This window comes from Danio rerio, chromosome 7, assembly GCF_049306965.1.
Source record: "Danio rerio strain Tuebingen ecotype United States chromosome 7, GRCz12tu, whole genome shotgun sequence".
NCBI lineage: Eukaryota > Metazoa > Chordata > Actinopteri > Cypriniformes > Danionidae > Danio > Danio rerio.
The window spans coordinates 53,564,321-53,588,227 of NC_133182.1; the positions used below are offsets into that span (position 1 = coordinate 53,564,321).

The 23,907-nt window shown below is 35.3% G+C and overlaps 1 protein-coding gene across 7 annotated transcripts in view; it reads right to left on the reverse strand.

Moving 5' to 3' along the window:
• The window catches only part of phka1a (phosphorylase kinase, alpha 1a (muscle)), a 37,425-nt gene that overhangs the window by 6,775 nt on the left and 6,743 nt on the right, over positions 1–23,907 (reverse strand). For 4 of the 7 annotated variants that reach the window (XM_073907332.1, XM_073907331.1, XM_009303454.4 and 1 more), the window contains exons 4-27: positions 23,817–23,864; positions 21,866–22,034; positions 20,677–20,759; positions 19,771–19,851; positions 19,091–19,189; positions 18,828–18,974; positions 18,670–18,723; positions 18,374–18,496; positions 17,042–17,137; positions 16,583–16,690; positions 16,403–16,481; positions 14,440–14,574; positions 13,243–13,352; positions 12,281–12,425; positions 12,092–12,170; positions 11,848–12,011; positions 9,992–10,162; positions 8,858–8,946; positions 8,619–8,764; positions 8,363–8,516; positions 3,916–3,995; positions 3,740–3,818; positions 1,950–2,079; positions 1,579–1,680 (exon numbers count right to left, since the gene is read on the reverse strand). In XM_073907332.1, the coding sequence (XP_073763433.1) occupies positions 1,579–1,680; positions 1,950–2,079; positions 3,740–3,818; positions 3,916–3,995; positions 8,363–8,516; positions 8,619–8,764; positions 8,858–8,946; positions 9,992–10,162; positions 11,848–12,011; positions 12,092–12,170; positions 12,281–12,425; positions 13,243–13,352; positions 14,440–14,574; positions 16,403–16,481; positions 16,583–16,690; positions 17,042–17,137; positions 18,374–18,496; positions 18,670–18,723; positions 18,828–18,974; positions 19,091–19,189; positions 19,771–19,851; positions 20,677–20,759; positions 21,866–22,034; positions 23,817–23,864 (2,671 nt within the window). The remainder of the gene's footprint in view (positions 1–1,578; positions 1,681–1,949; positions 2,080–3,739; positions 3,819–3,915; positions 3,996–8,362; positions 8,517–8,618; positions 8,765–8,857; positions 8,947–9,991; positions 10,163–11,847; positions 12,012–12,091; positions 12,171–12,280; positions 12,426–13,242; positions 13,353–14,439; positions 14,575–16,402; positions 16,482–16,582; positions 16,691–17,041; positions 17,138–18,373; positions 18,497–18,669; positions 18,724–18,827; positions 18,975–19,090; positions 19,190–19,770; positions 19,852–20,676; positions 20,760–21,865; positions 22,035–23,816; positions 23,865–23,907) is intronic. The other 3 variants (XM_073907333.1, XM_073907334.1, XM_017357095.3) reach the window with 1 other exon arrangement.

A 23,907-nucleotide genomic window follows, 5' to 3' on the forward strand; every position in this document is an offset into this window, starting at 1 on the left:
AAAAACGACAACATAGTCACTATTTACTCTTTTATTTACTCTGAGTTTCTTTCGTCTGTTGAACACAAAAAGAAGAAATTTTAAAGAAAGCTGAAAACCTGTAACCATCAACTTTCTTAGTAGAAAAGACAAATACTATGGAAGTCAATGGTTACAGGTTTCCAGCTTTCTTCAAAACATCTTCTTCTTAAAAGTGACACAGTATACCACCCTAAATAAATAGCATATCAATTTACATATGTAAGAAAAGGATGCAGATCAGACAAAAAAATTGTTACATCTAGCTCCCACAAACTGGCCACACTAAGGGGCTGCTATCTGATAAACCTCCCCAGGTTTAAACGAAACAGACTTATGCAAGCATGGAGACATGCAAATCCTTACAGAACTTCTCTTCAAAATAGATCTAGAAACTATATTCTAATGTTGTTTTTTTACATGTGTGTGTGTGTGTGTGTGTGTGTGTGTGTGTGTTTAAGTTTTTTTGTGTTGGATTAGTTAGAAAACTATGCCTTAACAGAATATGATATCTAGAACTTTACTTAATGCTTCAAACATTACATAATATAGATTTTATGTGATACCCAACGTATTTATTGTCTGGATTCAATTTCTAGATTAATTTCGTGATTGTATTTCACACGATAGACGCAATGTTATGTTTTGGGGTAAAAGTGCGACTAATTCAGCAAAAGGATGTAATGGATGCATGTTATGGATGCAAATGAAATGTAGACTAAAACAATGGATCATACAAGTTCCTTGGGGAAGGGAAACTCCTCATTGCTTACTGATTGGTTTGAAGGTAAATTCAAGTTCAATTCCATGTCTAAACATGATTACAGAAGGCCTACTTTTTCAGGACAAACCTGCTTAAATCAACAGACCTTTGCTTTCCATTCTAGAAAAACCCTGCCTGGAACCATCAAGCTCGCCTAGAATCCATAAGCAAGACCAGACTCTGACTAATGCAAGCTAATTCATCTGTTTAGATATAACACAGAGATTTCTTTCTCTCTGTCGTGCATGGATGTTGTAAAAATTTGTGTTGTCTGTACCTTTTCGTAACTATTATTAAATGTTTGTGCCCATGCATACTGCTTGTTTTTACACACAGTACGAGTTACTCGAACTCACAGATAAAGCTGTCAGTTTACTAATCTTGTAATGTGGTGAGATCAATTATTTTTCCAGGCCAGGAAAATTAGTTGATCTTTGCATTAATAGACAGATGAATTGAAGACTTAAACAGACGAGCAGTTCAGTTTAATGTAGGTTTTGTTCTGCTATCATTAACAATAAAGTCAACCCAAATATTGATAATTAAATAATATCTTTTTATTACTTATGAATATGAATCATTATATGAGCTAATGTTGCTACACATATCACATAATAAAATGCCATTTCACTGAAACAAACTATATATGCTCCCTTCAAATTGAAATCATGGGGGAATATCTTGCAGAGTTCACTTACTGTCGAATTAGAACAAACATCTGATGTGAAAAGAGAAACAAGGACCGAGATTGAGAAACACTGCCCTTAAAGCCCAGTAATTCTCATGAAGTCACTCACCACTTCTCTGAACACCGAATTCTTTTCCGCTCAGAATGTGGTGAAGAAGATTCTTCAACTCAGAGGGACTCAGTTTCATCAGACTCTCTGTGGCCTCCTCACCTTTAACACCAACAAAAAAAGATACATTGTAGAAAAAGCTCTGAAAAAAAAATTAAGAGGCCACTTGACAATTCTCAGTTTTATACATTTATCGTTTATAGTCATTTGTGTCCGATTAAAATTACATTTTTGTTTTTATTAATTGTTTTCCAGTGTTCTGCACATATTTTTCTGAAATGCGGAAAAAAAACATTTCAAACATCCTCAAATCTCGTAAAATGTGGTATGAACACACAACATTTAATAATAAATGATAATAAATGTGATACCTGAGCAGTTTAGAGATTGGGCCAGTTCAGTTGCCATAACCTGAATGATGAGGCCGATCCTCAGCCGAAACATCTCACTGAACAAACTGCGCTGCGTTCTGATGATCATCGCTAGGTACACTATGATCTCCTAACACACACACACACACACACACACACACACACACACACACACAAACACAAACACACAAACACACACACACAAACACACACACACAAACACACACACACACACACACACACACACACACACACACACAAAAACAACCAAGTATATTGAAAAGAATGACAACCTTACACTGATAAGAACATATAAAGTTTATGAAATATTTTGGCTAATCTGATGATGGTTTTCCATTACTGATATAAAAAGCATAGAAATATTATTTGAGCAATGTCACATGAGTGCCAGAGCGATATGGCTGTATATTGGCACTGCTGGGTGCATTGCGTCCCACCAGTGACAATATACAGCCATATCACACTGCTACAAGTGTGATATTGCATTTATGCAACAGTTCGACGGCATAATCATGTATATAAAAAATAAAATCAAACGCTGAGAGCCTCAAAATCCTTTATGTGATTCTCTAGCGTAATGTCTAAAGTGATGACAAAACAGCTGATTTTGCTCACATTTTAAGATTACAAGGCTGAACGACACCAGTTTTCACCAGTTGCAATCGAGATAGCACAATAATTAACCCCCGAAACAGCCAAAGGAAAGCAAATACTTCCAGAAACACTACCAGACTATGGTGTAAATACAGCACTACAACACACAAAAGAGAGAGATCGACTTGAATGTCACTTACCAGTTGTATAATGATTTGACCAGCTGTAGTTTGAAATCTACACTGTTTTTCTCCTCTAAGGACTTATTATGCAGTCTCTGTCGCAATTTTGTGGTGAAACATCAACCATCTTTGCTCTGCTCAATGATAGGCTGATGGATATCCAAAATATCCACTTTATCTCCAAAATTATAAATATTAAAAATAGGCACTATCCTTATAAATAAACTGAGAACAAAGTTGCATTATAAACAACAATATTTTGCCTAAAAAGGCCTGAAATTATTAGGATTCTGAAATTATATTCATTTTGTTGTACAACAGCTGCAATACCGGTCAAACTGTAGTCCTCTGCTTGCCACTCATGTGGGCAGAGTAAAACACAAGGGTGAAAAGGCAGTACGAGTTCTGATATTACTTTATTTAATATATAATACTATATAATAATATTCTGTATTATTATCTAATATTATCCTCCACAATCAACAAACAATGTGTACACATCAACCTATATTATAATCATTTTAAAATTATTCTAAAATGAAAATTTAATAAAAAAAGATAAATAAGTGACATAAAAAACTTTTTTCATTATATCATTGTATTTTATATGTAATTTAATCTTATTAATAAAATGAAGCTTTATTTTCAGCTTAATTTCTCTAGTTTCCAGTGTCATAATCCATCACAAATCATTCTAATGTTATCAATGCTAAAAATAGTTGTTGTTTTTTTTAAATCTGGATGCATTTTTCAGGATTCTGTGATGAACAGAAAGTTAAAAAGAACAATATTAATTTTAAATCTGAATATTTTTACATAGTCATCCTTCACAGACTACTTATTTTAGACTTACTCTAAAAAAAAACACTTTTAAAAAAATATATGCATATAAAAGATTCTCAAAAGTTCTATTGAAAGAACTCAAAATTAAAATAATCTTACTGACTCCAAACCTGTGAATGCTTGTGTAAAATCAGCATGTTTGTGTGTAACCTGTGTGAGGATGGCAATAGTGATGCTGTTTTCGCTGGCTTGATCAATCAGTAAGGCCAGTTGGTCAGGAGGCAAAGGCCTGCAGAAAAACATTTAGATCACATACACATGCAAACAAATCAATATACTGCACTGTTGTAGTATCACCTGCACTAGGTATGACCAAGAAAACTCACGCTGTAATGGTTTTCTCTCTGGGCTCTGGTGGTAAACCGACCGTCAAGTGCTTCTGATGAGCCAGCAAATCTGAGCAGGCCTACAAAAATAACCATGAGCCAAAACATAGACCAATTCATGAACAACAGGTAAACGACAGCAAGAGTGTTGTTGATCTAAAAAGTTGAAGGAAAAATAATTATGTGAAATGTTAAATCTTATTAAAATGACTCCCGGATGATGTTTAACAGACATGAAATGTTGACAGTACTTCCTATTATATTTTTTGTTCTGGAGAAAGTGTTACTTCTTTGTGAGTGTTGCTAAAAATATGTAAATAATAATATAACCAATATCAATAAAATATTATTATTATAACTAATAATAATAACAACAACCAATAATAATTTAAAAATTCCACTTTTTATTACTAATATGTATTCGACTAAAATGAATCATTTGTTACAATGCACTTATTTTGCGAGTACATGTTTTGCATTTTACTTATCATTGATTAAATTCCTGCATATAGTTACATCTGTAATTCATTTCTGTAATTTGGGTATATACAGGGATCAGAGAGTGAAATTAAAGACCTTTAAAGACCTTTTTAAAGACTTTTTTCATACATTTTAATTGCCACTTTAGGTTTCACTGGTTATCAGTGTACAGGTAACACATTTCAAATAATGCAAGTTAAGTAATAATATTACATTTCTAGGTTCGCTTTTAAAAATAAATTGCTGAAATAAAATTAAAGTAGCTTTACTAAATCATGCACTCAGTGAAAGAATGCATTCAATATTCTGAACGCATCAAAAAAGGAAAAGATTGGCTCAATGGACAGTGATTTTACTTAACTAATTAAGACAAAAATACAAAAGGAGCAAACACATTGCTTTAAACTTTCATTAAACTGTATATACACGGCATGTAACGCAGAACTTAAAATACCATAAAAAGTAACCAAGTAGCACAACTAGTTACTTTTTTGGAAAGTAACTCAATTTTAGAATGAAATACTTTCAAAAGTAACTTTCCCCAACACTGCTGGTAACATTGACAACATTTTAACTTACAGTTTATTTAATAAATACTGATTGTAAAAAACAAATACTAAACTAAAACAACACTGAATAAAATGCTAATCCACCAGGTGGCGCCTATAGCAGATACAATGGCCCGTTTTCACTGAGTGGTACAGTACGGCAGGGCTTCCCAAACTTTTCAGCCCGAGACCCCCAAAATGACAATGTTAGTGACTCGCGACCCTCAATATCCTCTAAGGTGGCTATAAATACAGAAACCTTGCATGCAATGGCACACACACACACACCAATAGACCCAAGTCTATACTTCATTGAATTTTTTTATGTATGTCACTGCTGTAAAATCTGCCAGAAAGTTTAACCTGGTGTTCTAAAATCAATCTGCTGCATCTGACGCTATTGCGTCTTTAATATAATGTAATTACCCCAGGGGTCGCAATCCAACAGGACTAGTAACTATAAGCTACTATAGTGACTATATAGTAACTATAAACAACGTTTTAGATAAAATATGGTAATTCTTATTGTTTAATAAAAATAAATAGATTTTTGGAAATCACTAGACGACCCCCCTTCATTGTCCCGCGACCCCTTGGGGGGTCCCGACCCCCACTTTGAGAACCACTGCAGTACGGTACGGGTCAGTATGGGTCACCTTTATCAGCTTGCGTTTCCACTGCCAAAAAGGTACCAATGGTGGGCGTGGTGTACCACAGAAAGTTTCAGTTGATATCATTCTCGCTTAAGGAAATGTCAAAGTAAAGCTGTACGGGTCGTTCACATATCATATAAGAAGCACTTCTTACAAAACAGATGCTTTATACACATAAATACTTGTGTACAAATGTTCATTACTAACCTTTCTATGAACATGATTTGATTATACCTGCAAATTAATGACACGAAATAGACTACTGCAACGTCAGCGATTATATAAAATAAATAAATAAATGCAACATATATGAACACAAACAGACCCTACAGTCTCCGATATGTTACCAATTACAGATAAACTATACACAGCATACATTTGGTCCTTCTTTGAGTTAAAAAAAACAACAACATGTAATAGCCCACAATTAGAGCAAACCTCTCATCTGTCTCTTTAATCTTCACCAGCACACGTAACCTCTCTTAGAAAGTAATTCTGTCATTCCGAGTTCATGATAGTCTGAAAGGTGATGATAATAGTTAAACATGGCAGTTTGTTCATGTTGAAACGATCATTGCTGAAAGAATTATTTGCTCCTTTGTTTTTTGGTTTCTCTTTTGCTTTTTCGTGCGTCAGTCTCACGCTTGTCCGTTTCTGAAAGGATCAGATGTCAGAAGCACTGCAACAATCACGCCCACGTTATTATCATCAGCTCAAGAATATAGATGCACATCGAGCGCAAGCGAGAAAGCAAAACTGCTCACGCTTTAGACAGCATTGTAAACAACTATGGGGCACAGGGTAAACTCTGCTCTTCTTCTTGGCTTTGTGGCTGTTCATCAAGACGGCGACAAGGTTTGTTAAAGCTTGGTTAAGTCTTTTTTAACTCTGCCCACAAATTTTCTATAGAATTGAGATCAGGGCTTCGTGATGGTCACTCCAAAACATTCACTCTGTTGTCCTAAATCACATTTTAACTAATTTGGCAGATTTCTTGGGGTCATGGTCTGTTTGGAAGACCCATTTGTGGCCAAGTTTTAATTTCCTGGCTGATGACTTGAGATGTTGCTTCAGTATTTCTACATAATGTTCTTTCTTCATGATGCCATCTATGCTGTGAAGTGGACCAGTCCCTCCTGCAACAAAACAGCCCCCATACTTCACAGTTGGGATGGTGTTCCTAGGCTTGTAAGTTTTCCCCTTTGTCCTCCAAATGTAACAACAGTCATTATGGCCAAACAGTTCAATCTTAGTTCCATCAGACCACAAGACATGATCAAACATACCAGGAGACATGTCCTCTGGTCTAATGGAACTAAGATTAAACTGTGGGCAGAGTTGAAAAAGCTTGTGCGAGCGAAACAGAAAACAAATCTGACTCGTTTACACCAATTCTGTCAGGAGGAATGGGCCAAAATTCCCTCAAACTATTGTGAGAAGCTTGAGGAAGGATACTCAAAACATTTGACCAAAGTTATACCGTTTAAAAGCAAAGCTAAAAAAAATACCAAGGAAATGTTTGTAAACTTTTGACTGTCTAGAAATTAACACAAAATTCCCCAAAAATCTCTCTCATTTAGCAAGTGTAAATCATTTAGTTAATACTAACAGATCTAAAATAGTGAACGTTTAGTATGATTTACCATCAGACATTTTTAATAAATTGTTATGTTCCTTTTTTTAAAGTGTATGTACACTTCTGGTTTCAACTGTGTGTAAATATGATTGTCTTGGCTGTGTTTTTAAAAATGGTGCTTCCTTTGTTTTCATTCTCCTGCTTGTACACACGCTAGTGACAAATTTCTGTAAACTAATAGTGTTCAGCTGCACGTCTAGCTCCGCCTTTTGGTACCCTTTTGTTGTACTAGGTACCCTTCCGAAAGGCTACTAAAAAAGTGCTACGGTACGATTAGCTTTTTGGTACCTTTTGACAGTGAAACGCCATAAAAATGTACCGAACTGTACCAGACCACTCAGTGGAAACAGACCATAACAGTGTTGCCTTGGTCAGCGTGTCATAAAATCTAGTAGGATTTTATAAAAACTACACAGCATCCTGATGTTTGCAGATTAAATTCAGGCAAACTTTAACATAAAAAATTATACAAAATTTATCACCTTGTAAAATAACATTCAAGACTTTTAAAAATACTTTAAGGCATTAAATTTGTCTAAATGAATGTATCCAATTTTAATAGCCGACGGACACCCTGGTAACATTGTTAATTACACTGTTGACCATCCCTTACACCTTAACCAACCCTTAAACCTACCCATACCTCCAAACCTGTCTCTAACTTTACTCATATCCTACCTCAAGAGCACCAGAACTGTTCTGCGATACATTTTGAACACAGGAAGTACATTTTATTATCAGTTTTGTATATAGAGGTTACTAACACCTAACATATAATGGGTCCAAAAAAAAAAAAAAGAAAGAAGAAAGTCAATATTATTAGAAATATTGTTATTGGACAACAAACCACTAATTAATTGCCTAATTAACCTAGGTAATACTTTTAATTGCACTTAATTGCATATAATTATGCCTTACAAAACAGCTAGTAAAAAATATATGTAGTGTTATAATTGGCGACGACAAAACAATTTGTGATTAGAAATGAGTTATTTAAACCATTACATTTAAAAAAAAAATATCTTCGTTAAACATCGCTTGGGAAATATTTTTCAAAAGAATAAAAATTTCACAGAAGCAAATAGTGTTATGGTTTCTTAGTTTTAAAAAGTCTGCATTTCCATCTTTACCCAGTCTAGTTCTTCTACTTTCTTGCGGAGCATGCCTGAAATCATACGGATGATATCCCAACACCTCAGATCTCCCGCTTTCTCATAGAGCTCGACTAGCAAACTCTTAACAGTGGTGCCTTTCCCATGCAGCTGAGTGTCCCAGTCCATTCCCCTGCAGGAAAACACACGCTTTCGATTCAATATTAAACAAAACAACAGTGTAGAGGCGTCCATGTTCATTTAACATTTGTTTTAAGCATAATAAGTGACATACTTGTCTTTAAAAAGAATGTAGAGGATGTCTGCCTGATCGTGAAGGCTCTGAGTGTCTTTAAGGACCTGCACAAGACTACTGTAGTCAATGGCACCATGAGTGTCCCGAGGCAGGTTATTTTCAGAGGGCACCACAACTTCTGAACTCTACAGACGTCGAGAAAAAACACATTAAGATTTTTTTACCATCTCGGGTTTTGTTTTACCAAAAGTGTTCACCAAATGTGTATATTTACACACATGATCCGTCCCCAGTCCTGGAAAGTCTTTTAAATTAAGCGCAGGCTGAGGTGAGCGGAACAGCTTATTGGGAAGATACATATGGAGATCTGAAAAAAATAAAACATACAAACAAACAAAAAGCAAAAACTGTAATAAAACAGTAAAAACAGTAATAAAATGGAAATGTACACAGAGAAAGGCATATACCACAAGAAAAGAACATAAAGAGGATAATTTTTGTTTTTTATCCATAAAGTGGATGATATAAAACCCTTCTTTTGTCCTCCATAAAAAAAATAAAAACTCAATACATTAGATTTATTTGAAGGCGAGTATGTGATCACATAATTTGTTTTGGAGAACCATTCCTTCACAGGTGTCAGTATCAGCTATTGTGAACTTCTATTTTGTAATATTAAAAACTATATGGTGGCAACATATACATATACATATACATATATATATATATATATATATATATATATATATATATATATATATATATATATATATATATACATACATACCAATTTTGCATGTGATAGAGGGGATTAATTGTAATAACTAATAATATTAACTGTATTACAACTTGCTGTAAAATACTAATATTAGTGTGTAACTTAACCATCAGATGTGGTCATGTTTTGATCACTGTTAGTATATTATCTCTTAATAGGACCTAAAATGATGTTATCACATTCAAGATAAAGCAGCTTTTTGACTAAAATATAGCAACAAAAATAAATTTACAGTAGAAGTTCTGTAACAAAGCTCTAATGCATGTAACTAAGAAGACAAAAAACTATGAAGAAGACAAAAAACTAAGAAGAAACAGATACTGGAGTGATAAATATCATCTCACGTTAAGTGTCAGTAAGAAATTCTGACAATATAACTCATGATTTGTTTTACTGTAGAAACTGCAAATGTATTTTATGCTCTAATTTAACATCATTCTGTGATTGCTTTGTTCTATTTGTGTCTGCGTTAACTCTTGCATCTGCTGTTTAAATGTTTTTGCATCTGCTGTTTACAATTGTTTTTTTAATTGTAAAGAATTGAACATTTTTTGTAATGCCGATTATGTGTTATTCATAAAAAACTGTGCAGTTTATTTTGCACAATGAAGTGAATATTATTGATTCATCTCACTGTGGATTTGTAGATCCTTGGCTTTGTTCACAAGAGACACCATCTCACGTGTCTTTGTGGCTGCAGCCTTAAAGCGACTCAGTCCTTTAGCCTCTGCCTCGACTCTGAGCCCCTGGACAGGCACCGCTGCATGCAAAAGCTGGTCCAGGTATTGTGCTAGATCATCTGAATCTGAAAAAAACATGGTTAAGAAGTCAGGATTAAAAAAAGAGAAAGCAATGGGAGGGTGCTTTCATTGAGGTCACAATGAGAGTCGAGTCAATTAAGAAAAGCAGTTTGCAGTCCATCAAACTGAGGTGTTTCGGTGACATTACAGCATACTTTACATGTTTAAAAGCATCCAGAACTGTACATTTCTAAAAATAATAATAATAATTAATTCATTATCAATTTCTCTTCTTACAGGAAACAATACATAAACTTGAAAGGGCACAGCAAAAAATAAAAACCTGAAAAAACATGATGCAGATTTCACACTGCAAGTACAAACAACATTAGAACACATCTTGCAATGATGGTAGAGAAAAAAAAGACTGAGACCATGCAAATTCTCCTTAATGGCCATACTCAAGTGGTTAAAATACATAAACATGTGTACATGGCTAAAATGCAGCCTAGACCTGCAGTAAATGCAAAGATGGTGTGAGGCATGAAACAAGTGTGAGTGACTTAACATGAACCAAAGAGCTTAGAATGACCAAGAGGTGACACTCAATAGAACAATCCATTGCAACAGCATCGCCCAGCAACAGCCCCGGATTCCGCCATTTTGGAGTGAAAGTGATCGGCCGTCCATCCGCTTGTTAAGTGTGACGTCATGCGAAGCGGCTTCCGGGTCCAAGCTCTCTATTCAACTGAATGGGGAGACTCATGAAATGGTAATAATAAACGTTTACAAAGCGATTTAAGGCTTTCGAAAATCACGATCGCAGTATATATGTCCATGCCTAAAATCCAATGGCTAGAAAGTGATTATTTTTTTATAAATTGTTACATTTTTGATATTTGTTATGCAGCAAGACCAGAGATTGTTGTGTACACTATGATTTTATATAAAATTTACTTTAATGTGTGATAGGAATAAAACGTGATCATAAACTAATGATTTCTCCACTCAAATGAATGGCGGCTTGGACCCGAAAACAGTATTACATACGTCACAAACACGTCACCATTTAACAAGCGGATTGGATCTCATTACTGTCACGATGGCAAGCAGCTGCTTTGTTTTTTATTTATTTATTTAAAAAGCGCATTAAAGCTGAGATACAACCTGAAAGAGGACAATACAACACTTACTATCACAATCATCAGCACTTTTATTAGTTTATTTAACAGACTTATAATATGCTGCTGTTCAATTGGAGTTTTCATTCCAAAATGGCTGCTGCGCCTTCTAGTGGCTGTTTACCAAATTACACTAGAGTGTCGCCTCTTGGTCATTCTAAGCTCTTTGCATGAACTAAAATATTAGAACACAAACAGGTCTCATATTACTAACATTATTATTTAATCTGATTCAAAGGGATAATTAAGCCAAACATTTAAAATGTACTCTTTATTTACGCACCGTCAACTGGTTCTAAACCTTTAGTTTCTTCTTTTGCCAAACACTAAAGAAGATATTTTGAAGAAAGCTGGAGACCTGTAACCATTGACCATTCTATAGTGTTTGTTTTTCCTTACAAGTTAACAGCTTTCTTTAAATCATCTTCATCAGTCTTCAAATAAAGAAAGAAACTTAAACAGACTTGGAAGAAGTAGAGGGTGAGTTACGGATTTTCAGTTTTTGAGAAAACTATCCCTTTAAGAATCTTCTAACAAAGCTTCTCTGTCAAGACAGTTTTCCCCCTTACCATCACTGAAGTTCAGGTCATGCACAGCACCTCTAAAGTAGTCATCCTCAACATCATCATCTTCATCCCAGCCCTTATTGGAGCGTGTCTTACCACTGTCCAGAAAGCTCAGGTGAGCACAGCAACACGTAGTCAGAAACTCTGATAACTTCCCAGTCTGCACCCTAACAAAATTAGCAAGTAATTAAGCGACCCTTCAGCTTCAAGACACTGATGACATTTATGTATATCCTCATTATCTGACCTTGCTCCTCCGAAGTACCCATCCTGAAGCTTCTTAAGTGTGGCCAGAACAGCAGGGTCCAAGTCAGTGTGGTCATGGTCTAGGAGGAAATGCATAAAAAACACTAAAGTGAAAAAAAAGGCTGTGCACATCACAGATTGTACATATTTAGATGATTCGACACTGACAGAGGAAGCAGTTTTCACTTACTAAGCATAGTCTGGGAGATGGGAAAAGTGACAGTCGGACGGCCGGTCATCCTCCAACGAGAAGACAGGTAAGACAGGTCAGTGCGCAACATCTCCACAATCATCTTGTTATCCAGGGCCAAATAGAACTGCTGATGATCTATGAACTACATAACAAACCAAGTGATATAAAGCTAATGCACAAACAGAGAATTTAAAAAAAAAACTGCATCTGTCATTCAACATGTCAGTTCTGTCTCACAAACATATTTACTTAACTTCTGCTGGAAGACCAGCAGGGCCTGTCTAGGCCAGTGACCCCCAAAATAACAATGTCAGGGACACGTGACCCTTACTATCCTCAGAGGTGGTTATAAATATACTAATGTTAAATATACACACTAATAGGCCTAAATAAACACAAGCATATTGACAACACAATGACATTCATGTATTTTTTGTAGTAATTTATGAATTTAAGTCAACAATATTAGAACTAATAAGAAACAACGGCACAATGTTTGGTACACAACCAGTACATTACTGGTTTAGTTTTAGAGAGTGCCACTCAAAGATCATCCTCCACATTCAGTGGTCTGTATTTATTTATAATGAGTTATCATTTTCTACATTGTTATACATTTATAATATGTATGTGAGTGCCAAAAAGATTTCAGAAAGCTTATTTTATTATAAGCTTAGTGCTTAAAAAATGTTTAATCTGCTGCAACTAATGGTATTGCTGCATTGTTAATCTAACTAACGTAATCACTCCAGGGGTCGCAAGGAAAAATAATTATAAATAAAAAAATAATAATCGAAAGGCTGTTTTTTTTTAAATTAACAACACATTTTTTTAGGGATATGGACAAAATATGATACTACTAATAGTTTAATAAAATTAATTTCATTTTTAGTAGTCACCAGGCGACCCCCACTATAGGAACTACTGCTCTAGGCCAGCATAAGAACATAATGGAGAACCTGAGGTGTGAAGCTGAAGATGGTGTTCCGGATGATGTACAGCTTTGAGGTTCCCAACACACCGATCCTTCGGTATGGTCTGCCGGTCAGCCCCAGCCTCTCATTGCGCCCTTGAAGAAAGATAGTTTAAATATATTTCATATTACAGGGTTTGTACACAAAGTTTTCCAGCTCTTTCCAACTATGGCAATGTACATATTGACTTACATACATATACATATTAAATCACATTATATCAGATTTTATTTTTTAGAATACTAGGGCTGTGACAAACTATCAATATGCCGATTTATCATGTTATTTATTACCAAGTATCGATACTTATTTCAACATACAAAAGATATCAGTATAATGCAAAAAGTAGAAAGCAATGAATTGGCAATTTAACCATTTCTTGTTTGTAATTTGTTCAAAATTAAGATGCTGTTGCTATGACTAATTTAGAGATGTGACCTTTTTAATCACAAACTGCTCGCTGCACATCAGCATTTTCAGGCTTTTTTGACAGTTGTGCACTTTTTGTGATTCTATAAAATGTGCTGTTAGCAAAAGAAACACATCTTATAACTTTTGATGCATGTATCCCCTTCATTTACAAATATCTTGATATATTGTGAATGGTTTTCTGGTGATAAATCGCAGAATTGCTGATTTTATAATATTTCATTATCAGGGGCAATATATCAGAATAATATCATATATCATAAGTTTCCCTGTGGTTCTCACTCCTATAGTATACTATATTTTACTTTTGAATACTATGATGAAGATTATTGATGGCATGTTTGCCCCAAGCCCAACATTGAATTAATTTACTCTCTCAAATGTAATTTTCTCACATCTTAAATGTGTCATCTGTCATCTTGAATGAATATTTATTTTAATTTCATGCATTTTTCATTCATGAAGTGTTATTCTCTCTGCATTTTGTCAAAAATTGCAGATAAATAAAGACAGGCAGATCAAGCCACAGGCTCCAGATGTTTTATTTTTAGCTAGTTAGTAAATTATTATTACCTATTTAGTAACATAAATGATTATGAAAACAACACAATGACATTTTCAAGCATTTTATCCAAAATCAAAGCACTTCTCAAACCTACTTTTAAATCATTCAAGCATTTCCAAGGATTTCCAGCACCCGTACGAACCCTGATATTAGTGTCAAAAGGAACTTTAAGGTGTTCCACTTCTTACCTAGCCGAGCATAAATGTGGCTGAGAACTCGAGACGGCTGCACTCTTATTGGGTGGATGTCTGCCACTGTCTCCACATCAATCCCATTCTTCTGCAGGAGCGCCTTAATGTCCTCGTTCTCAGCCAGGATGGACACTTCAGGACAAAGCACAAACATCAGGGATCATTTCTACAACAGTGATTCTGCAGGTTTCACCAAGTCTAAAAGTCTTTTAAGGCCATTAAGAAGCCAAATTGCATACTTATACAGGACAAAACGCTAACTGTTTTTTCTAGTAGCCACTGGAAGATTTTTACTAGCCCCATTAAATTTCTAATCAATCAAGTTCCTACATATTTAACATGTTTCTAAACAGGCCAACTAGTTATATAAATATACTTTTGTCAGGTTTTTAAAGGCAAGTCAACTATAATGAACAAAATTTGTGCACAACAGTCTGTCCAGGTCAGTGTCTTCACTGTGTAGCTATAATCACATTGAGAACTTTTATACAAAGGTTATTGTAAGGTTATATAATCCATATTGGTAAATAGAGTTAATCTGCTGATCATTGAGTAACTTTATGGGCCCTTTCATACACCCGACGCAGTGTGGCGCAGTAGTCTTTTGGTAGTTTCAGCTTGGCGCAAGAGTCGTTTTGAGGCGTTGCGCTACGCTGTTTAAATAGCAAATGCATTAGCGCTCATTTGTGCGCCCATAGGTGTTCTGGTCTAAAAAGGAAGGTGTTCTGAGGCGGACCGCTGGCGCGTTGCTATTTTGAGAAACTATAATAGATTTTTCATTAGACCAAAACTAACCCGGTCTAAACTCCGGCGTAGAGTTGCGCCTCGCTTACACACTGCTAAATACCCACAAGAGAGCAATAGGCAAATATCTTTACATATGAAAACATTTAAATATTAAGGATATATATAGTATATAATAAGAATAGATATAGAATATAAATATAAAGGATTAAAATATTACAAAACATATTATTTTCTAGCCTACATAAATATGAAAAATCACTGCTTTTATGTCTTCTTCATCTCGGGAGGCTTTTTCAGTTCATTCATAACAATTTGCTTTTGTATAATGTGATTATTATTAGCAGTATTATTTATTATATCCATATTTATATTTGTTTTATTAAAAACAAGCTTAGATTTGCCCACCTGTCAGGTTTAAGACCATATAGGGCATGGCAGGTGTATTTGGAAATAACTCAGTATTTTGACCACACTTGGTCATTATTGTTCATTTATTCGTTTGCTAGAAATTAGAACTTAATTTAGAAATAGTTTTGAAACAAATCTTTGCACTTAACAAACGAAATTAATTATTTATAGGCTAATTGATGTCTGTGCGTAAAGGTTTCCCTATCCAAGAGCAAAAGTGAAAGTAGATCCATTATCTCTCATTCTCACGCAGTAGATGCTCTGTTTAACATTTTTCTGTTAAAAAATTGTCAACTGTTAACTGTTTGCTTGTGAAATGCTCATTTTTTTCACTTAGACTAACTTTGCGTCCTGTAAATAGCGAATGCGCTCTTGGCGCGACGCAGCTGGCTCTTAAAAGGAATGGGAGATGAGACTCTAATTGGTTTATTCTCAAAACACACCTATAACTCATTAAGAAAATAAACTCAACCCTTTTAGACCATTCGCCTTGGCGCAAGGCAGATTTCCCGTCCTTAAATTAGCAAAAACGCGTCCTGACACGCCCTGAAAGCGTTTGTGCCCTGCGTTTTGCGCTCTGCGCATGGACCGTCAAAATAGAGCCCTACATGTACAAAGGAAAATTAAGACCTGTTTAAAATGATTTAAGACCTAGAGTACAACACCATATTTTAGTCCATTTTTAGGCCTAACATTTTGTTTTTGAAATTTAAGACATTTTAAGACCCTGCGCAAAGCCTTTTAACAATGAACTACATCAGCCACTTAAGTTTGAGTGCTACTTATTGAGCATGTTGAAAAATACCTTGCACAACAACATCTGGTTTAGGGATGGCAGAGAACCTGCGGTTTAGGGGGTCGATCTCTCCAGGAGCCAAAAAACCCTGAAATGGAAAAAAAAGACAGAAGAAGTTGCTTTTTCATAATGCCTCATTAATAATTATTTAGCAAAACATTGGGAAAGATGTGACTTAAAACCTCTAACCTCTGCCAACAGGTTGCCCAGAACGTAAAGGGACTGGCCCCACTTCAGAGGGCACTTTCCCAACGGGATCCTCTCCACCGTGTGAGGATTAACATACTCCTCATCCACCTGAAGTAATAGAGGAAATTACAATATCAAAAGTATGAAAAGAAAAGCCACTCCATCCCTCTTTTTTCTTTCTACAACAAGGTGCAAAATGTTAGATGTAACATTGTTATTTACAAAATTGTGTATTTTGAGTGATCGTATTGTGTAGGGTCGTATAGTGTGTTACACCCAATATGTTGTGTTTATTGTGGTATAAAAAAAATAATCAAGAAAAGTAATTAAATAAAAAGTATTTAAAAAAAAAAGAATTAAATCAGTTTTTAAATTGTTATTTAATCTGGATATTTCACCCCAGATCAGATTTATTTAAAAAAAATGATCAGTTTTAATGGTTTTGAAAAGGTCTCTTACCTTCTCAGGAGGAACACTGTAGAGCTCAGGCAGCAACCGAATCCCATCTTTCTGTTTGATTAGGATACCTTCCAGAGCTTCTCTGTACTCCTCAACCTTAGAAGACAAAAATGTAGAAATATAGTCTGGCACATCTGATACACAATAATCCTTGCCCTTGAGTCAGTATCTGTATGTCTACAAATTTAGGCAACTAACAATAAAACTACACGGGGGCTAATTTAGGTATGGGCAATATGGGTGATCGCCCAGGGCTGCATCTTGCTGGGGGCGGCACGGGGAGACGATGCAAAACAAAACAAAAAACAAAAAAACGTGCCCCAGTAAGCTTTGAGATACAATTTACTTTATGAAAGTGTTATAAAACACGTTAGGGGACATTCACATTTGGCATCTTTTGCACACGCAGGTTTGTTATTCTTTATGTGCAAACGAAACAACGCTGGTGAAAGCAAACTGACACATGCGCACAGAAAACCATTCCTGAGTGCCTTGCTGCTCCTGCTCTTGTTTACATGCACGCCGATAAAATATGCGCCACTCATGCGCTGTTAAACTGGAGTAAAGGCCTTTTCTGTTACTTTTATGACACAAGGTGTCGACAAACAGCGAGTTTTGCAAGTTGACAAAACTGAAGCTTATAATATGAGGACGATCCTATTCCGACTAAGCATGGCTATATAGGCAGAAAGGAGGAATAGAGTCAGGGAGGTAAGAACTAATAACATTAATTCCATTAATTCTCTGCCTTGAGTCGGGTCTAAAATGAACAGATATTTCTATATAAAAAAAAATTATTCTATAGATTCATCATAATTAATGTTCATGCAAAATATTTCTTAGGTGATTTTAGCATATCACTCCAGCTTTGTCTTTACATTGTGTTCCAGGTACATTTATGATTGTTTTCTGTTATTTATTTAGAATAATGAGTGTGTAATAATAATAATAATATTATTAATAATAATAGTATTATTCCGGCGGTGTTGTGGTTTTGAGGAGCGTATATGGGGTGATTTGCCCAGGGTGCCATTTAAGCAAGAACCGCCACTGGAACAACATATGCAAGACATGCCAAGACACAAACAAAAACATTGACTTCCATAGCATGTTTTGTTCTTGCTATGGGTGTCAATAGTTATTTTTCATAACAACAAAAGTCGTTCAACAAAAGTTTAAAACCACTTTAGCGTGAGTAAATGGTTTGGAAATGTTCATGCTAGTGATATTCTAACTCTCTATAACTATTTTGACCCAAACTCTGTTTTTTTAATCTTTAAATCTGTTTCACGGCCATACTCATTTCGTTTTTAATTTAACTAGAAAAAGTACCTGCTCTGGACTGTTGATAAAGATGCCATCCAAGATCAGGTAGGTCCAGAAAAGTGGCCACTCGCATTCAATGTTTTCAAAAAGCTTCAGCTCGGCAGATTCATAATACAACCTGTTTGGGTCCTATTGGAAAAAAAACAGATACATTAGCAGTTACACATTTAATTATTTCTGTTATAATACTAAATACTAGATGCTAAATAATGTCTAAACTACATAAATATAAACTATAATAAGAAACTATTATTATACAGTTGACGGATTTTCTAATTTGTTGATCTATCACATATACTGACCTCTTTAGGAGTTTTGTGGCCATCTCTTAAAAACCGACAACAGCCGTATCTTCCCTAAAGACAGAAAGATTTGCAAGCATCTAAAAATAAGCCATGCTAGTGTGAGAACCAAGCAGCTGTTCAAAACAAGTTCCTCATGTCGGAGATCAAGAACTGACCTGGAGCTTGGAGATGATTTCCTCTTTGGTGATATTGACTAGCTCCATGTCTTCCACTGCAAAGGCTGGATATGAAATAATAGACAGAAGCCCGGCATCCACCTCTTTGGATGTTGAAGCTCTGGGCAACATGGAGTTCAGAATAGACTGGGAAAAAAAATGTGTGGTAGTAGGAACATAGTACTTTTGTTTTCAAATGTGCAAATTATTAATATTTTACTTCGTAAACAAAAAACAGAGTGGGCTAATCACAATAGCCCTACCTGACAGTGCTGGATATCATCTGCTAAGACATGAACCACAGAGTCCGGTCCCCCTTTGGCCCCAAACAAATTCAAGTCATCTAGGGCTTCAAGGGCTGCCTGTGTTAACAAAAGGTTCATTCAGGGGCTGTTACAGTATTTTGTCCTCGCCACAATCTCAGTTCAATGCTCACAATACAGCTAGTATTCATTCACTGTGCATTGAATTCTAGGGCTACAAACTACCAAATATAAGAGATTACATTTATAATTTTGATTACCGAGCCACATTTCAATTTTTAACACAGATTCAAACCAGTTCAAGGTTAAAATTTAGGTTAAGAGCCAGTTCCCTGCCCTTGGATTGGTACTCTGTCTTTTGACAGAGAAAGAACAACCAGAACCATTCTTCTAGGAACAAAGTGTCACAAGAGGAACAAATAGAAATGACACAAGCTGGCAGGGAAGGAGCATTAATACCAGAGAGGCCATGTTGAGGTTACATTGGATCATGTTCACCGGCTACGTTAATAGACAGTGCTCATGTGCGCACAGTTTGAAGCCCCCTCCATCATGCCAGTCTGAGAATTCCCAGCTGCTTAGTGGAGAACGGACAACATTAGCTGGAAGTGTCTGTTAGAGAGAGAATGATAAAAAGGGAACCTTTGATTTGTTTGTTTGTTGTGTTTCAGTGGACTCACTTTAGCCATCCCAATTGAGCTGGCATTGAGCTCAGGGATGCCCTGATTTGTTTTGTCTCCTCTCTCCCACATCCCGTAGTCCTGAAAAATCATGAAAGAAAAAAATCACATACAGAAGCTCTCCAAAAACAATGAATAATAATTATAATTCTTCAGTGTTATTGATTTACGACCCCTTTAGCTTCCAGTAACTGCTTGCTTATCTTTCTGAGGTTCACAATCCTCAAATCAAACCACAAAACCATGTACAGTTAAAACTAGAATTATTAGCCCCCCTGTTTATTTTGTTCTTCAATTTCTGTTTAACGGAGAGATTTTTTTTTCAACACATTTCTAAACATAATAGTTTTAATAACTAATTTTTCTAATAACTTTTTTTTTTATCTTTGCCATGATGACAGTCAATATTATTTTACTATATATTATTCAAGACACTTCTATACAGCTTAAAGTGACATTTAAAGGCTTAACTAGGTTAATTAGGTTAACTAGGCAGGTTAGGGTAATTAAGCAAGTTATTGTAAAACAATGGTTTGTTCTGTAGACTATCGAAAAAATATATATATAGCTTAAAGGGGCTAATAATTTTGTCCCTAAAATGGTGTTTAAAAAATTAAAAGCTGCTTTTATTCTAGCCAAAATAAAACAAATGAGACTTTCTCCAGAAGAAAAAAATATTATCAGACATACTGTGAAAATTTCCTTGCTCTGTTAAACATAACTTGAGAAATATACAAAAAAGAAAAATAATTCAATGGGGGCTAATAATTCTGACTTCAACTGTATGTCAATTATAATCCTTTATATGGTTTCTATAACACTGATGGAAACACATTTAAAAATATAAAACATAAATCATTAAAAATGTCAAAGCTAGCAGCCTATTATAGATCCTGCGAGACTTACAGCCACTTTGTATGCAGCTTCAATGTAGAAGAGCAGATTCTGGACCACATCCACCTCGTCTTGAGTGTACACTATGTGCAGCCCTAAATGAACAAAAGACCCAGGATATGTGGGAGAAGTTCTGACATTGCTAGGCTACAGCTTCAACAGCCAATCAGATACCAGGACTTGCAGGGTTAGTTCTCTAAAATAAAATTATGTTATTAAATTCTCTGAGAGCTCCTTTATCCTCCATAGACAGCGACATGATGTTTAAAGATGTTTAAAAGTCCAGAAAAATACCACAAAAAAGAAATGCTGACTGCAGACCATATTTCTTAAGTGGTTCAATCGGAATATTATGAAGCTAAAAGAATACTTCTGTGCACACATAAAACAAAAATAACTTTATTCAACAGTTTCTTCTCCTCTGTGTCAGTATAGGCCATGTGTTCATGAGAGTGTTGTACTCTGCATCACACTCGGTTGCCTGCTGATATATTACCTCAGATGCGCCAGTGCAGTGCTTGTGAATGTTTTTCTGGGTCGGGACATCACTGTACGAGGAGAATGAAAGAGCTTTCAGACTTCATCTGAATCATTTTAAATTGTGATCTGAAGATAAATAACAGGGTTTGGAACAACACTAGGGGGAGTTATAAATAAATCACATTTTGGGTGAACTAACCCTTTATGCTTACTTTTGTTAAAAATGTGTACAAATGCACAGGCCACATGATTATGAGGAAAAACTGTAATTGTTGGTTAGATCTCTTTAAGAAATGCACTGTCAATTTATGACCCACTTGTTCCACATGCATAAGATGTTCATTATACATACACATTAGGTACATAAATGAGCTTACAGCTGCTCAAGAACTATGACTACAGTCAATTTATTGTCTTAGCTACATTTACTCTCCCTCAAGGGGTTATAAGCCTTTATGAGCTTCTTTCTTCTACTGACCACAAATTATATTTTGAAAAAAGCTCAAAACCTGTAACCCTCTGACTTCCATAGTAGGAAAAACAAATACTATAGAAGTCAATAATTACAGGTTTTATCATAATATCTGCTTTAGAGTTAAACAAAGAAAGAAAAAGGTTTGGAACAAGTGAATGATGATTAAATGATGGCCGAATTTTCAGTTTTGGGTGAACTATTTCTTTAAGTCATGTTATGTGAGCTTTAGAGCAAAACCTGATGTACCTGAGGCAGTCATCTGGGCTAGGAAGAGCATGTATAGGGAGGTGGCGTCGAGCTGGAGATGCCCCCATTCCCGGTCACCCACAACAGTGGCACAGGTTCGAGTGTTATACTTGGCGTGGAGGCTGTCCAAAGCGCTTTTACTGTATTTGAATTTCTCCACTTTGTCCAGCTAAAGAGGTAAAAGTTTGAAATGAAGTAAGAACACTTCAGAGTACATACTGTAAGAGCACTAAGAGGTTTACAGAGGAGGAGTGTGCTATAAAGTGCAACACATGCAATGTATAGAGAAAATTGGCTGTTTAATATCTTCCTACTATGCCCAGGGCCGGATTAACGGAAAGGCTAGGTGAGGTTGAAGCCCCAGAGCCCACGGAAGAAGGGGGCCCTAGATTGTCTGAAGAATTAATTTGCGATATGACATGAGAAATGCCTCTTTGCTTTATGCTTCCTCTGGTCGATAATGTGAAGTATTTCCTTTTGGTTCGCTGCTGTTAAAAAAAAAAAAAAAAACTGGATCTCAGAGTGGCTGTAGCCCAATCAGAATATTGAATAGCTCTGTTTTAGTCACCAGTAAGTGTGATCAGATGTGCCAATTTTCCCAGGACAGTACCTTATTTCGGCTACCGCAAGAACCATCCTGTCAAAGTTAGGCTAATCAAGCTCGCAGTGAAACAAAAAATACAATTTGAACAGTCTCTATCATTGATATACTTGTACGTATATGTACTAAAAGAAGCTGAAATAGGCAAAATCATACTGAATGGACTCATAGCGCAAGCACTATCTCAGCCGCGTGGCAATTACAGCTGGACTCAAACCGGTGCGCACTCACATAATCCTTTCATCACACAATATAACCGAGACAGTGAGCAAACAAATCAAATAGCCTACACAAGCAGTTATCAAAATACATCCATCAGTGAGTAGTATCTATCTCAAGTAAATACACTTGGTTATGCTTTACGGTAAGTCTAACTGAACCAGTTAGAAAGTAAATTTTTTTTATGAATGTTTACTTTGCCTTTTTATAAAAACGAGAGCAATAATATGAAGCAATGAAATATTGGCGCTGACTGTCATTAGACAATATGCTAAATTTATATTATAATAATAATCAAATATAAATGAAATGGTGGAAAATTAGATGATAATATTAATTAGTAAATTAATAATAATAATAATAATAATAATAATAATAAAAACAATAACAATATATGGATTTTCTTTAGCCCCAGGGCCCAATGTGCTCTTAATCTGGCCCTGACTTTGCCCCAATGTATCGGATGTTATAAGTTATCAGCTAATTAATTTTAAAGCTACTAGAAAAAATATGAAAAAGTTCAAAAAAAAAAAAAAAAAAATCGAATAAAAAATAAATAAATATAATCCGTACAAAAAATCAGACCGGCATCTAATATATATAGAATATAAGATGGCATTGGTGAAGCAACTGGTGTGTTTAAATGTGGGTACAATACCATTGGTTACTTATGGCTAAAATGTCTGCAAAATGTATAATTTACATTCAGCAACAGCAACAGCACTGGCTCTATTTTATTATAACTTGAATAAACTTTTATTTTGAATAGATTAAACAAACAAGTTATATGTTATTTCAAATAATGTTTTAAAAGGAATACCTAATGGTAAAAATCACATTTGAAGACTGTCATTTGATATATATATTTATCTTAACTTGTGCCACTTTTAAAAAGCTGAATGGTTGGTTGATTGTTAAATGGATCTAATCCATCATGTTCAGTAAATTAACACTGAAAAACTGGCTAGTAGTACTGTATGCAATTGACCAATATGATTATCAGAATCAGCTTAAAGTTTTTTTTTTTTTGATAATCTGTGTCAGACTAAAAAAATCCTATCATGCAACCCTACTTCCCATTGTATCTATCTATGTAGTGTGTCAGGTGAGTGAGACAATGGTTGACAGTACCTGTCTCATAATGCATTGAAGAACTCCCCTCATTAACTTCACCACACTCTGAAATGAGAAAAAAAAGATATCAGGATACACAGACTGCCTC